Consider the following 14,434-nt stretch of genomic DNA (forward strand, 5'->3'; position numbering starts at 1 on the left):
AGACCTATCATTATCTCATGTGTTCCTCCAGTACTTGGTGAGGGAGGAATTCATACTATCTGTGTCCCAGGTGAACAGACAAGGCACAAGAGGCCACTGTGCAAAGGGGAGCTGCACAGGCCCCAGGAGGCCTGGTTGGTGCTCACTGATGAGGCTGAAGCTTTATCATATACTAAGTGCCATGTGCATTCACTATAGCTGGGGCTGCATACACACTTGACAAGTCATCTCCTACTTCTAACAATCTTATTGAGATGAAATCCCCATTTGACAGATAGGGAAACTGATACAAAGTTAGGTAACTATTCCAAGAGAGGAAACTCTAATGAATCTGAAATCTGATGCCACTCCCATACTTTCTCTCTCAACATGCCATTTTTGCCATTGTAACATAGATTCCTTTCTAAGGCTGCCCTCAGGCATGTTTAGGGAAAATAAAAACCAAAGCTTCTAAAGACAAGCTTTGGTTGTACCAAGTGGATCTTACTCTTTGATATAACTGAAAATAACCAAAGGCCTTCTTCTTTCTCTTCCAGGACACAAATAACAACAGCACTAGAAGAATAAAGGCTGTGCTTTTTCACTGTGGCTAAAGCATTGGAAGAAAGCCTCAAAGCTTTCCTGATGGGCAAGTGACAAGCAGGAGAAAAGGCCTGGTTTCAAAACTCCTGAATAGCCCAGCATCCCTGCCACACTCTTGTGGTTTATGGAAGAGTCGTCAGTTACACGCTTTGTGCTTTCAATTTTCAAAGTATTTTGTGCATGTATGTGACAACACTATCAGTACACTGAGAGGATATTATTTTCTAAATTATTCAGGAGAGAAAACAGAAACTGAGGGAGGTTTTACTGCTTACATGGCATTTTACATTCTCTGAGTACCATCCAGGCTCTGTCCTAAGCTCCACACAAGTCTGCATGAAGATGACAAGGCCCAAAGGAAGGACAAATGGTGACCAGGGCAGCCCATCCTCTGGCTTCCCTCCCCTAATTGATGGTGCTGGAAATGCAATAACTGTGTGGTGCTTTGCTACTCCTGATAATATGTGGATGGGCTGCAGCCTGGTAACCAGCTATGGCTGCACCTATGGGTACAGCTCAATCCAGCCACACAACAGCTGATGAAGTGGGTGTCTTTGGCAGGTGAGGAAACTGAAGAATCTAAACTCAGGCCCATAACCCACGTTAGGGTTCTCAGTGTAATCCTGGCAACCCCTGGGGTTCTTATGAGAATCACAGCCCTGTACCTCATAGAAGCCATTATATCCTTAAGGATGGAGAAGCACAGAGAGACGAGCATGTGGCCCCAGGCACTGACTCAGGCTATGCAGCCCAGGGCTCACTCCTACACAGCCACACCCTGGCTCATATAGCCATATCATATGTGTGCATCGGCCACACATTTTCCCTGGGGTCTGTGCCCCAGGTTCTCTTTGACTGTGGGTTGTGTAATTCATCATGCATTGACTTGGGCAATTAAGAGCATTAGCTTCATCTGACAAGGGCCCATGTAAGTCACATCAAAACAAAACCAAAGCAGGCTTCTCAGGTGGAGGTAAAGGGTTCTTAATCACTGACTATAGGCTCAAGAAGGGGAGAGCCTGGTGGGGCCTGGGCAACCAGCCAGCAAACTGTGATCCTAACCAGTGAGGTTTCACCTAGTTCCTGGGTTTGCTGGGACAGGGCTGCTGATGGCAGTCCTGTTGAGTTTGGGTCTCAGTGTCTTCATGGAGGCTGTGTGCTGATTCTTGAGCAAGAACCCTGTGCAGGTGAAGTAGAGACCCCAGTGGTGGAGAAGGTAACTTTCATGTCCACACTTGAGACCATGACCCAGGCAGGGTTCCATTTACCATGTTACCCTACACAGCCTATCTGGTTATCTGTCCCATTTTCCAGATGGGCAAACAGAGGCTCCATTTTCTTTGCTGGCTTCCTTCAGGGCTGGGTTCTTAGAACTACTAGGAGGACTTACTGGGTGCTGGTTTCCAGTTAAGCAATTAAGGACTAGGGTTTGGGAGGGGGATGTACTTATTTTCAAAGTCTCCAGGACTAAGGTGCTTTGTAAGCTCCAGGTATTGAGAAGGACACACTGTGTGTGAGCTTTCAAACAAAAGAGTCCCAAGGGGAAGAATTGCTTGTCTTTTGGTTCCATAGGCAAAGAACCTTTTCTAAATAGGTGGTGACTATCTGACATCTTCTCAGTTGAGGATTCATCCCAGAACTATTTGGTATGGAGTTGGTTTAGATTTCCCAGCAGAAGACTTATCAGCAATGGCAACTGACTTTACTACTGTCCTTCTAGCAGCCAGGAACCCTTGGACTTACTCTAATCAGTGAATTAATCACCATGCCAGGTAGGAATGCTCAGCTTTAAAGACATGCAAATTCATCATTGCCAGGCTACTCTATTTAAGTAGTTTGGAAGGCAGGGAATAGCCTCTGCTCCATCACCCAGAGCACCTCCCCCAGCTGAACCTAAGGTGAGGAGAGGTAGTGCTTCCCTCTTCTTGCTCTCCTTCCCTTCCTCCTAGGTACTCTCAAGAAGGAGGCCCTTATTCTACTCTCTTAGATAAGATTATGTTGAGAAAATGAGATGGCCAGGGACTCATAGAGACCCAAGAGAGGCAGGGCTCCAGTATGGGCACCTCTTCTGGCCTTGAGTGGGAGTAGAGCAGTCCAGAGACCAGACTCCTTGTTTTGTCCCAGATGCCCATCCATCCCTCCTTCAATCATGTTTCTTAAGACCACAGATGCAAGAGATAACACAACACATTCTTGGAGCAGAAGTTCCTGGCACTTCCTCATAAACATGTCCATGAAAGTCAAACCAAATTAATAGAAAAGAAATAGCCCAAGGTGAGATTCTAAACTTGTTAGACTCATTGTTGACATATGCTCCCTTGTATCTATTTCATTAATTGGGATCACTTCTTATACTTCTGGCCTCATCTGGGAGGCCATCTATTAGCTTTAAAAATGTATGAGAACTAACAATTGTCTAGAGCTTTGTAGTACTTTGCAAAGTACCTTGGTGTCTGTGATCTCATTGTCTTATCCAAGAATTGCATGCTGTGGTTAATTCAGATTTTAATACTCCCAAATTACAAATGAGAAAACTGAGGCTCATAGAGTGTATGAAACTTGTTCAAGGTCACCTGTCCAAGGTGAGTGACCAAAGTCTCTGACTCATGGTTCAGGTACAGCAGGCCTCCTTCACAGACTTGACGTCTGATTGCTTTATGCCTTTGCTGTACTTAACTTGCCTATTTGCCAGGATTGTTTTCTGTCTACCACATGGTATAATGCAAGACATCAACATTGAACAAATACTGTTCTGATAGAGGGATAAAGTGCACTCACATTCCTTGGTGTTCGGAGGTGCAAGGAGGCAGGAATAGCAGACCATGCCATATATGTTCCTGGGTCTGTTTTCCAATATGTAGTAGCTATAGGAGGGAAAAACAAGAAGCAGGCAGTTGAGTTGGGTGTTACCACAAGCAAGTGCTGAGCACTTGGCATACCCATGACCAAAGCATGACCCAAGTTGGGCCAAGATAAACACCTGGGAATCAGGAGCCCTGCTGGGTCAGCAGCCCATTTTGATTAGTGGGGGGTTTTCAGCTTGTCTTAAAATATAAATTTTCTCCAATATTGAGTCATTTTGGGTATTTAAAAAACCTCCTCCCCTTTTTGATTCCTTTCACTGATGAATTTGTTTAGCGTATATATGTAATCACCATTTTCATCAACACCATCCACTTGAAATATCTGCATACCCACCCTGTATATGCCCTGCTTAGCACTTATAATGTCTTGCCAGCCAGGGACCCAGGCATCTTTGGAGGAGGATCACCCCCTTAGCAAAAGCCCATCTCAGAGCCTGTAGCTTGGTGGGTTTACAGGCAAATGTGTCTATGTCTGTGACACTGGGACCTCCCTATAGTGAATGGTGCTGGCCATCCAAACATGGCTACAGTAATGTCTACAGAGGTCATAGCAGAGAGCTTTAGAGATAGCCTAAAATACAACAAGGTGATAACTGAAATTTATTTGCTTTCTCCTCAGGAAGCACTGAACAAAAGACAACTATATACATTCATGCTGGGGTTGTATATACACTTAAAGAAATGGACAAACCCTTCACAGTAAGACTCTAAAGTCTTTTACCACCCCCCCCCCCACTGATGTTCTGTTATGTCTTTCAAGCTTCTTCATGTCAATATGCCAGCCCCATGACCATGCTGACTTTCAGAACACCCTACCCACAGAGCTCTGCCACCACTGGGTGAAGTTGTATGCAGGCTACACCACCTCCTGGACCTCCCCTCCAGGCCTTGCAACTTAGGCTCCTTGCCACCTGCAGGCTTTGGCACTTTTCTTAGTGTGTACTTGTTTTCCATAAACATATATTCAGCGATGATCATGGAGCCATCTATCTCATTGTTAGAAGTCAATTTTTAAATTTTTTTCTTTTTATTTATTTTTTTATTGTTGTTCAATACAGTTGTCTCCATTTTCTCTGCGCCACTCCCCCCAACCCCAGCCATCCCCACTCCCCACACTTAGTCTTACCCTGCGTTGGTTTTGTCCATGTGTCCTTTGTACATGTTCCTGAAAAAATGAGCTGAATGTTCTCCCTTCCCACAATTTCAAAAAATGAAAAATCTCTCCCTGCTGTTGAATTTTTTCCATGGTTGTTTTTTAATTTTTTTTGTATTAGCTATGCACAACCCTGGCTGATGGCAGCAGTAAGTGGTAGCATGGTGGAGTGCTGGGGAGTCTTCAGACTCTAGCCACCATGAACTGGACCATTACCAGTAACATTATAATCATGATTACCTGCTCTTCCTCAGAGCCTTTTATCCTCAGATTCCAGCATGTCTTATAAACATTAATTAAGCAATCTCAAAACATCTCTCAGAAGTCCCAACAGCCAGTTTCACAATTAAGCCTTCTGTAAAAAGCCTCTTTCAGGCACATATTCTGTCACCTTCCAGAAGCCATCTATCTGTGTTCAGGAAGCAGGAAGCCACACCAGGGCAGCAGTGCTTCTACTCCCAGGAGGGGGCGTATGTCTGCATGTGGCTTCATGAGGGTGACAGGCTCCAGGTCAGTCCTCCTGCACGTTTCTGACATCCAGACCCAGTGTGAACCCCAAGAAGGAATATATCTGCCAAGAAGGACTCCTGGTGGTTAGCTTGGCAAAAATTTATAACCACAGTTTAGCAGCCATTGTAGACAGAGGCCTCTCACTCTGCATTTCAGGGAAAAGCTGAAAATTGAACCTTTGGCTTCTTGCACTGTGCTCCTGCAGGTTGAGTCAACCCTTTCCATTCCAACCAGGAATGGAGATACTGATATTTTATTTTGACTACTGGGCTGAAACCTGCCCCATCCAATTGAAAATACCCAGCTATTATTTCATTTGCATCTTTACTAACCAATCAGAGCTGCTCCATAACAAAAAATCAGAATACATGAAGCTGGCCAGTCAGCACAGTGTTATTTGGACTTCTCATTTGCATAAAAGTAGACCAACCAGGGACTATGATGGGGACTTTTTCTATAAAAACTGGCTTCCCCTTTAGCTTGATGGAGCACACCTTCCGTTTTCACTAGAGGCTGCTTCTCCTAGTTTTGCAAACTGTTTACCTGAGTAGAATTTCTCCTTTTACCATACCCCAAGCTGAGGACTGCTGTTGGCATTAGATTTGAGAGCAGAGACCTTTTGTTGACACTACGATTATTTGCTCCACTTCTTATATCCACCTCCAACTGCATTTTTCTCTCCCAGATTATGACTGTTCCTGACCTGGGAGTCCCTCAGGGCCAGCCTTGTTCATACCTGCATTCCCAGTAGTACCTTGTGCTAGGTACTGAGGAGAGAAGGCTCTAGGCAAGTATTGACTAGAAAAGAACTGAATGAACCCAAATTTTTCTATATGGAAGTTTAAAGTGTTGAGACTGACAGAAGATCCAATGGCATTTTGTACATCTTTTTGCCCTTTTCAAAAAGCAGAACCACAGCCAAGTTTATCCTGGTTAATACCCTGGTGCTGAACTCCATTTTGGGTGAAGACCCACAGCTACCTGGGTGGGTATAGAACACTTGGGCTTAGAACTCAGCACCCAATGGGTCCCTGGGGATACCACTGGGGGCTGTACCCTGGGATCAGTCAGCTAGCTCCCTTTTCTGGGCATGGAGGCACCTTCTTGGGCAGGCTGAGTTGGCATCTCTTTCTGATTCCCACAAGGCTCTGATGGCTGAAGCTGTATCTCCTGTCCTGACTATGTGTCTGCACTAAGCTATGAAACATTAAATAACTTAGTTGAAACACCAATATTGAACGGTCGTAATATTTTTAAAAATGTTGGCTCCTGGAGGCTGCTATGATATCTTGAGTGTTAAATATGTCACATATTTCCTAGCATGTATTGCACAGAACATTTTTAAATGTTAACTTTTTCTCCTTAGGGCTAACCTCAACTCCTCATGGTTTAGTTCACCCCCATAACTCTCATTCCCTGCTAGGCAGGAGTGGAAAGCAATTGTTTAGCTTCTTCTAGCAACTTGAAGCTGGTTGTTTATTTAGGAAGCTGTGCTCTACTAAAGAGTATCAGGTCCCTTTGTCTTGCTATAAATGTCATTTTCTACTCTTTGATCCCCATTTTGTCTTTTCCTTAGATTTTTTTTCTTTCTGCTTTTCTTCCAGGGTTGATTAAGGTAAGTAACCTAAGACAAGACTCAGTTTAAATGTCGCCTCCGGAATCTTCTATGTATGTAGATTTTCTTCAAAGATTCCTTTTTCTCAGGGCTCCTAAGTTTGTGTTGGATGCTGCTGAGCTCTTTGATGCTCCAACTGCGCACTACAGTGTCAGGATATAGAAGCTACCTCTGCATTCTCTGCCGCTGTGCTCCAACCATCCTCAAATGCCTTGTCTTCAGGGAATGGACAGAGTGTAGCAGCCAGCCTTCAGGAGCTTCTTCAAAGGGTCACATGATGCTCTGAGGAAGGTTATAAAATTTCACCTCTTCTTTCATCCTCTTCCTCATATTTTGTTCCCTGGTCCTCCCACATAAGCCTTTCTCAACAGGAAAGTCCCATATGCTGCTCATTGTTCAGCCAGTGTCTTGCCCATGTACTGATACACAGCAGATATGGCAAAGAATAAGAAGAGAGTGCTTGCCAAACCACAAGGGTGGAGCTGGCCAAGGCAACCTGTGGTGTCAGCAAGACAAATGGGAGGCAGTCTGCATCTGCAGTCTGGGGACCACAGGGATTTGGGAATAGAAATAACCTTTCATGGAGCTGATAGCACCAACTTGCCAAAACTCCTCATAATCCTTCTTTGTGACATACCATGAGAGCTTTATTTTGTTTTCAAAACCTAGGGTATGTAATAAGAAGTGGGAGGCCATTGGGACCCTACCCTAACAAGCACAAGCATAAAGCATTGTACTTGTTAGAGCCAGTATGAGGAGGTTGGGGACTGGAGATAAGGTAGAGGCCTTCTATTTCCATGGCCTTGAGTTTGGGAGTGATGTATTTGAAGTTACATGACAGCACAAGCCAAACTGGAAACTAACTATACATTTTCATGTTGATGGGGTAATGAGAGGGTGCACTGAGATGTGCGCTGAGATGTGTCTCCTGCACAATACCCCTCCGGGCCTCACCTTGTCTTGGGTGCTGAAGACATAATGTGAAAGAAGCAGATCATCATTCTCATGGAGCAGGGAGGGAGTTACTTAAGATTTCAGAGCTGGAAAGACCCTTTTGAGAGTACAGATGCCAGCTTCCCCACTAATTCTACTGATGGTTGTCCTTATGTGTTGAAGCCTTGTAGAGGCAGAGAGCTCATGACCATTCCATTGTCAAACTTCTTTCTGGTAAAAGTGTTGGGACCAAGCAAATTGTCTTCATTGCCACTGAGTAGCCTTTCCAGGAGCCAAGCTAGAACCTGTCTACGGGACAGGTCATTTATTGTGTTTGCCCCATGGTTTGTTCTTTCTGGCTAGAATGTCTCTGTGGGTCTAAATAAGAAGGAAACAGGCTGCTCCAAGTGCATATTCACTGCCCCTTTGAGATCATCTGGAATAAAACATGTCTGAGTCTCACAGACTATTGTGCATGCACACATGGGTCTGAAATGTGGTTGGGTCAGAGCCAGTAATGCTGATGGGCCAGGGTCCATCTTGCACCCTTTCTCTTCCTCCTCCATGGAGCTGTCTTATTGGTAGATCTTATTTGGACCAGTCTCTCCCACACCCTTAATGGGTAGGTGACTTCCATATCTGACCTGAGCTTTGTACCTGTTTATCCACCTTCCTGTTCGATACATTGGTCTGGATGTCACAACAACCTCAAAGTCCACACATGCCTCCACCATCTTTGCTCCACCTCCCCACCAAAATTCTTCCTTTTGTATTCTAGCAAATCATATCAATATTCACAAAGCTTGCCAAGGCAGACATCTGAGAATCCTCTTCACAATCTCTTTCCCCAAATCCCACATGCACCCTGTCTGCAACTTCAGTCTCTGCTATCTTCCAACAAGCTCTTGAATTTCTCCTCTCCCTCCAACTTCCAATGCTTCAACCTTGCCCTGGTCTTCACAACTTCCCATCTTATCCCTGTTACCCAAGCTCCTGCCTCTTCCTTAATCAACACTTTATCTTCACTGCTGCCAAGACGGTCATTCTAAGGGACAGCCTGATTATGTACTATACAAGCTTAAATGTCTACATAGTGACCTGCATCAGCATCAAGCTGAAGACTTGAGTCCTCAGCATCATTTTCTAGAGTCCTCTCCCTCAGTAGTTTCTCCACACCCAGCTGCATGTACCTTCCACTTGGCCATGGGGATTCATAGCTCCATGTCCTCAGACTCCTCCCACATTTGAACTTTGGCTGGAGCATTTACACTTGGAGAGATCTGTTCCATTTCTTAGCCATCCCAGTGTTACCCTGAGAAGTCTTCTAAGATGCTTTTTAACCCCAGCCACAGAGTAATGGCCCTTTCTTGACTTCTAGAATATTGTGGGTGCCTACCACACTGTGGTCACTGATATTCTTGTATCCCTTATCCACTGAAAAGAGAGGCACCAGGTCTTTCCTGTTGGTCTCACTAGTACCTACATGGTAGACTCTTAATTCAAAGGTTTACTAAAATAAATGCTGGAGCTGTTATGCTAGGTTGTGAATGTCAGGCCAGATTCTCACACTGACAGGCTCCCAAAAATAAGTTGAGATTTTGTGAAAAGGGTTATTTTCTTTCCAAGCTGAGCATAGCAAGGGGAACATGCTTTTTCTCAGCATATCTATAGTCAATCTATGAAACTGCATTTTTTTCATGAATTAATATCTGTACCAATAAAAAACAATCAAGATAAAGTTCCAGGAATTGCATAAGGTATCAGAGACTGATTCTAGCCATCTAAATTCAAGATCCTACTAAATTTCTCTCATTCAAGTTCAGTGTGCTTAGAGCAGTCCTTTGTACCAGACAGATGTTTGTACCATTGGGTAGGGATGCATTGATTCTGCTTCTTCTTCTTGTGGAGCCCCTACAACACAATAACCTCAACAACTAAGTTAAAGAGCACCAAGCTAGGGAACTTTTATTTACTCATATTTTCTAAGGGAATAATTTAATGTCCTCCCTGGTTATAGTACCTGTTTTTTTTTTCATATTGAAAAATAAGATTCTGCAATAAGGTTCCTCTACTTTCTTTATTCATTTGAAAAATATGCTTAAATCATATATTGTGTCAAGGGAATTGACATGGGGTTGTTCCTCAGATATTTGGGTATGTGGGTCTGTAGCTCAGGAGGTGCTCTGAAATGAAGACAGAAAGCTAGGGAGACTGAAGGTGGGGGGCAAATCACCAGCAGAGAGATGGTGCTGGAAACCATGGGAACGGATGCTTCACAGTAACAAATTTGAACTAAGGTTAATTTCTGCGAGTTTAGAATATCTTCTTATTTTAGCCCTGGCTGGTGTGGCTCAGTGGATTGAGAGCCGGCCTGCGAACCAAAGGGTAGCATGTTCAATTCCCAATCAGGGCACATGCCTGGGTTGAGGCCCAGGTTGGGTCCCTAGTAGTGGGGGGTGTGAGGGGCAACAACACATTGATTTTTCTCCCCCTTTCTCCTTCCATTCCCCTCTCTCTAAAAATAAATAAATAAAATATTAAAATAAAATCAAATATCTTCTTATTTTAAAGTTATTCGCTTTCAACCTGTTCTTAAATTGGTGGGACTTTCTGCCTCTTTTGTTCTTCCTGTTTCTTATAGACTAATGCCTGCTGTTCTCATTTGCATATATTCTTATTTTCTTCCTCCTCTCAATTCAATATGGTGAGATGACAGGTACACAAGCAGGTTGTAAAGTACAGTGCCCTATTTGAAATGCTGCTGCTGCCATGACCAACACCATCACCTCCACCACGACTGCCTCCAATATCACTGCCTCCATCATCATCACAAGCACTACCCCCTACCACTTCTATCACACCTTGATCACCCTTTCACCTTCACCATGGCTTTTGGTTTCTGTGTAGCCCTTGCAGGCATTATGTTGTATGGTCACTAGAGGGAGGCGGCAGCAATGGCAGAAACTTGGTATTTATTGGGTGTTTAGGTTGTACTTTCCTTATCTCAAGCAGAACTTGCTAATATGTCCTGCCTGTATAAGGGAAGATTTTATCTTTATGTCTTTCAGGCTAATTGCATTTGCATTTTGCTTTTTTGAGAAGATTTTTATACATAACAGTATTGTGATGGAATTATAGGTACCATATGACAAATATTACTATCAGTGGCTTTTACCCTTAGTTTTTCCTAGTACACTAAAAATTCTAAAAATAATACTTTTGTACATAATTTTCATTTTTTCTCCAAAGCATTCCCCATGTATTACTTCATTGTGTAGTCAACAAATTTGTTTGATTTAGGTAATCAGGAGATATTATTATGACTGATGTTTACTTAAAGGACATAGAAGCTGATGTTGGGTCAGCTGCCTGTTTGTGAAAGGTGGCAGAACTTACCATCCTTGATGCCAAGTTTCCTTATTCCAAGGATATGCCCTCCTCTCTACCAAGCTGCCCCTTGTAGAATGGGACAGCAGGCATGACACTACACTGCAGACCTGAGGTACTCATGTTCCCAGGGGTCCTCACCAATTAGGTACTAAGGGCTTTCTACAGAATGTGTCCAAGGGTGTGGTTTGGAGCACCATGCGCTTACCCAGGGAGACAAGGCCCACACTCAGCATCATTCTCCATGTCTCCTGGCATCAGCACAGTGGCCCGGAAGAAGCCTTCGCAGTCTTTGTGGCGCCTGCATATCTGGTAGCCTCCTTTGGAAAACTTCTCTGCTGGGCAAGGGATGCAGCCATAGTCCTCATCTTTGGTGCCATAGCCACAGGACTGGCCAAGGAAGAGGACAGAGGACACAGGTGAGTACAGTGGTTGTGCCTGCCATGACCAAACCAGCAGTCTTTGGGCACGTCAGACATATTGGGCACAGCAGCTGCATTGTGCACTGATTCAGCTTAGGGACCACATATAGAGCAACCCAAGGTAGGGTGACAACACCCTGTGAAGGAGAGAGAGCTCACCAGGCCTGGGCAGAGGAGGGGGACTGTAGTCTGTCGGCCAGGAGGGGGGCCTTACCAGGTATGGTTCCTCCCCAGGCCCACACTGGGGACACTCATGGCACAACCCTGTGGTCTGGTTGTAGTACTCATTCTCACCGCAGTTGGAGTATTCTGCTCTGGCAGAGCATATCAGAGATACCTGCCACAAGATAGGGGTGGTTTGTTTGACTTCCATACCTTCTTGAAGACACACATAGTTACTTGGGGTTAATGCCCAGACAGCCCCAAGGCTGGGTGAGCAGGGAGCCTGATGGTGGGAGACCCACTCATTCAGCACTTATTTGGTGCCTCAACTCCAGGAACTTTAACTAATAAACTGGGCAGGCAACCTTGCCTGCACAGTTTGGCCTCACTGCTGCCTCCCCTTTTCCCATCCATCCAATCTTCAAGGCATGATCCAAACTATCTTCACCTAAGAAATCTTTGTTTCATTCTTTCCAAAGTCATGAATGAGGCAGCTCCTTCCTCCAGCCTTTGGAACAGCAGGTCTTTCAGTCACATGGTACCTCTCTACCTGAGGAGAAGTCCTGTGGTGAAGGCCTGTGTCTTTCTAATCTGTTTGGCTCACAGGTGTGGCTCATCATACAGGCTTGATTGTGTACATCACAATGCAAATAAGCATTTCAGGACATTTCTATCCATGAAATCCTTTAAAGGGAGCCACCAATCAGGGAAGTTTAATTTGAACACAGGAACTGTTCAGGGCATTGCAGGCATTATCTTTTTGCATCCTCAGAACTCAGTGAAGAAAATGCTATTATTGTTCTCATTTTATAGCCAGGCAAACTGAGGCTTAAGCCAAGGAGCCTGCCCCAGGCAGTGTGGCTGGTGATGGACACAGATTGAATGGGAGCTCCCACTGGAATCTCCACCAGGGCCACCATGGGTACTCTCTGGGCCAAGGGTACAGTGTGGGCAGTGCAGGTGCTGTGACCTACTTACCAAGAGGACAGAGAGCCAGGGCATCTGCTTGTAGTCTCCCACTTGGGCCATTCTCTCCCACAGGTTCACCTTAAAGACACACTTCATCAGTAGCAGTAGCCTTCAGGACCTGAGGCAGCTCCAGGGCTGACTGGCCAAGGCCCTACTCCTACTCTGGGTCTGGCTGCCTTCTTTGTATTCTCCTGGGTCTGAGGGAACTCTGAGCAAGAAGAGTGAGGAATGGATATGCTCTAAAAGAAAAGGCAGATTTAAACCCAGGCCCCTTGGACTGACTGGCCCCTTTCCCAGTATCACCCCATCCCTAGGAAAGAGCTCCAGAGAGGAGGGACCAGAGTACTCTCAAGGCCACAGCTGAAGCTGGGCAATGACTAATTGTTTCATCTGCTGGGAGAGTCTGAAGAACTCTGGCATGTGTGCTCTAGGCTAGTGTTGATCCCCTGGATCCAGGGGAGAACTGGAGATAGTGCCTTCTCCCTACCCTACTTCCTGTTCTCCCAGCTCCTCTGTAAGAGAACGGGTCATCTGTCAAATTGATTGGGAGAATTTATCATTCCAACCACTGAACTTTACAGTTGAGACAACTGAAGCCAGAGATGTTAGTGATGTGCTTAAGGTCACACAGCTAACAGACAGAGGATGGCTACAGCTTAGACATTTAGATACTTTCCCCCAACCATTAAATTAATGCACTGCTTTGAAGGAGAAGGTGTTATTTTTCACCTTTCCACTTTCAGAATGGGAGACATATGTTTCCAAGTCAAAGCAATTTTACCTCGGAGCCTGGCTATACAAAGAGAGATAAGGTGCTCATGTGAGTACATAAATTCCCCAGTGGCCAGGCACATGCTTGGTCGCTGTTATCTTGCTTTGACAGAGGGGATGAATTAGTGACAAAACAGCATGCTGAGTTATATGAGAAGCCTTCAGAATCAACCATGGACTCAGACCATGAGTCACCTGTGAATGCTCTTATTCTCAGTGAGCCACCGTTGTCCCCAAATATCACCCCAAAATGACTACAGAGGAACACAAAACAGGAAACTGATAAATGGGAAAGCCAGTCTTTTTGTTTGTTTAAGGAGAAAAAACCTGAACTTTATCTTTACAATACAATATCCTAAAGACATTAGGGAGAAAAGCAGCCAAAAGATTATTTATTGGAAATAGGAAGTTAAGTTTGAAAAGAGGGAGGACTGTGCAAGTCAGGAGTTGGGGAAAGGGCAGGAGTAGGAAAATCAGGGGCTTCTTAGGTGGGTGGCTGAGTGGGGCTGGTGCTGAGAACAAGTAAACTCCTTGTGTGGACACGGTAGATCTTTTTTAATTCACCCTTTCCCCTAGGACTTAGCACCTTGCTCAGTAAGATTTGGCAGAGGGAGGAGAGAATACATATTTAGCAGAAGCAACGTACATAAATGTATAGCAAGAGGCCAGGGAGGGACAAATTTGAAGAGCTTCAAGTCCACCTGCCTCTTAGCTTCAGCCTCCCTTCCAGGGAGCATGTGGCTCTGGCTCCCCTCAACTCCAGTATGCCTGTACACGCCCTCACTCCTGCCTCCTGCAGAAGCAACAAGCACCCATACTTCCTTAAGAAGAGACCTGGTAAAATCAAGCTTTAGCTATCCTGCTTACTTATCATTACAACTAACAAAAAACCTAGTGGAACACTGCGCAGGGTCAAGACAGGAATGAATCACACAGACTGTCCATGTTTGTATTTGTAAAAGTTTCTGTATACACAGAAGCAGGTATGGAGTGACATCCACTGCATTTTCAACAAAGATTTTTTGGCAGTGATGAGGTTGTGGGGGTGAAGAAGGATTGAGGGAAG

General features: G+C 44.8%; 1 protein-coding gene across 2 annotated transcripts in view; it reads right to left on the reverse strand.

The window, feature by feature from the left end:
- The window catches only part of EDAR (ectodysplasin A receptor), a 41,219-nt gene extending 27,399 nt beyond the window's left edge, over positions 1-13,820 (reverse strand). For both annotated transcript variants that reach the window (XM_028513266.2, XM_036026637.1), the window contains exons 1-4: positions 12,607-13,820; positions 11,681-11,803; positions 11,253-11,434; positions 3,361-3,446 (exon numbers count right to left, since the gene is read on the reverse strand). In XM_028513266.2, coding sequence (XP_028369067.2) covers positions 3,361-3,446; positions 11,253-11,434; positions 11,681-11,803; positions 12,607-12,693 — 478 coding nt within the window. In that variant the 5' untranslated portion in view covers positions 12,694-13,820. The remainder of the gene's footprint in view (positions 1-3,360; positions 3,447-11,252; positions 11,435-11,680; positions 11,804-12,606) is intronic.
- Positions 13,821-14,434: the final 614 nt, after the last annotated feature.

Source organism: Phyllostomus discolor, chromosome 5, assembly GCF_004126475.2.
Source record: "Phyllostomus discolor isolate MPI-MPIP mPhyDis1 chromosome 5, mPhyDis1.pri.v3, whole genome shotgun sequence".
In the NCBI taxonomy this organism is placed as follows: Eukaryota; Metazoa; Chordata; class Mammalia; order Chiroptera; family Phyllostomidae; genus Phyllostomus; species Phyllostomus discolor.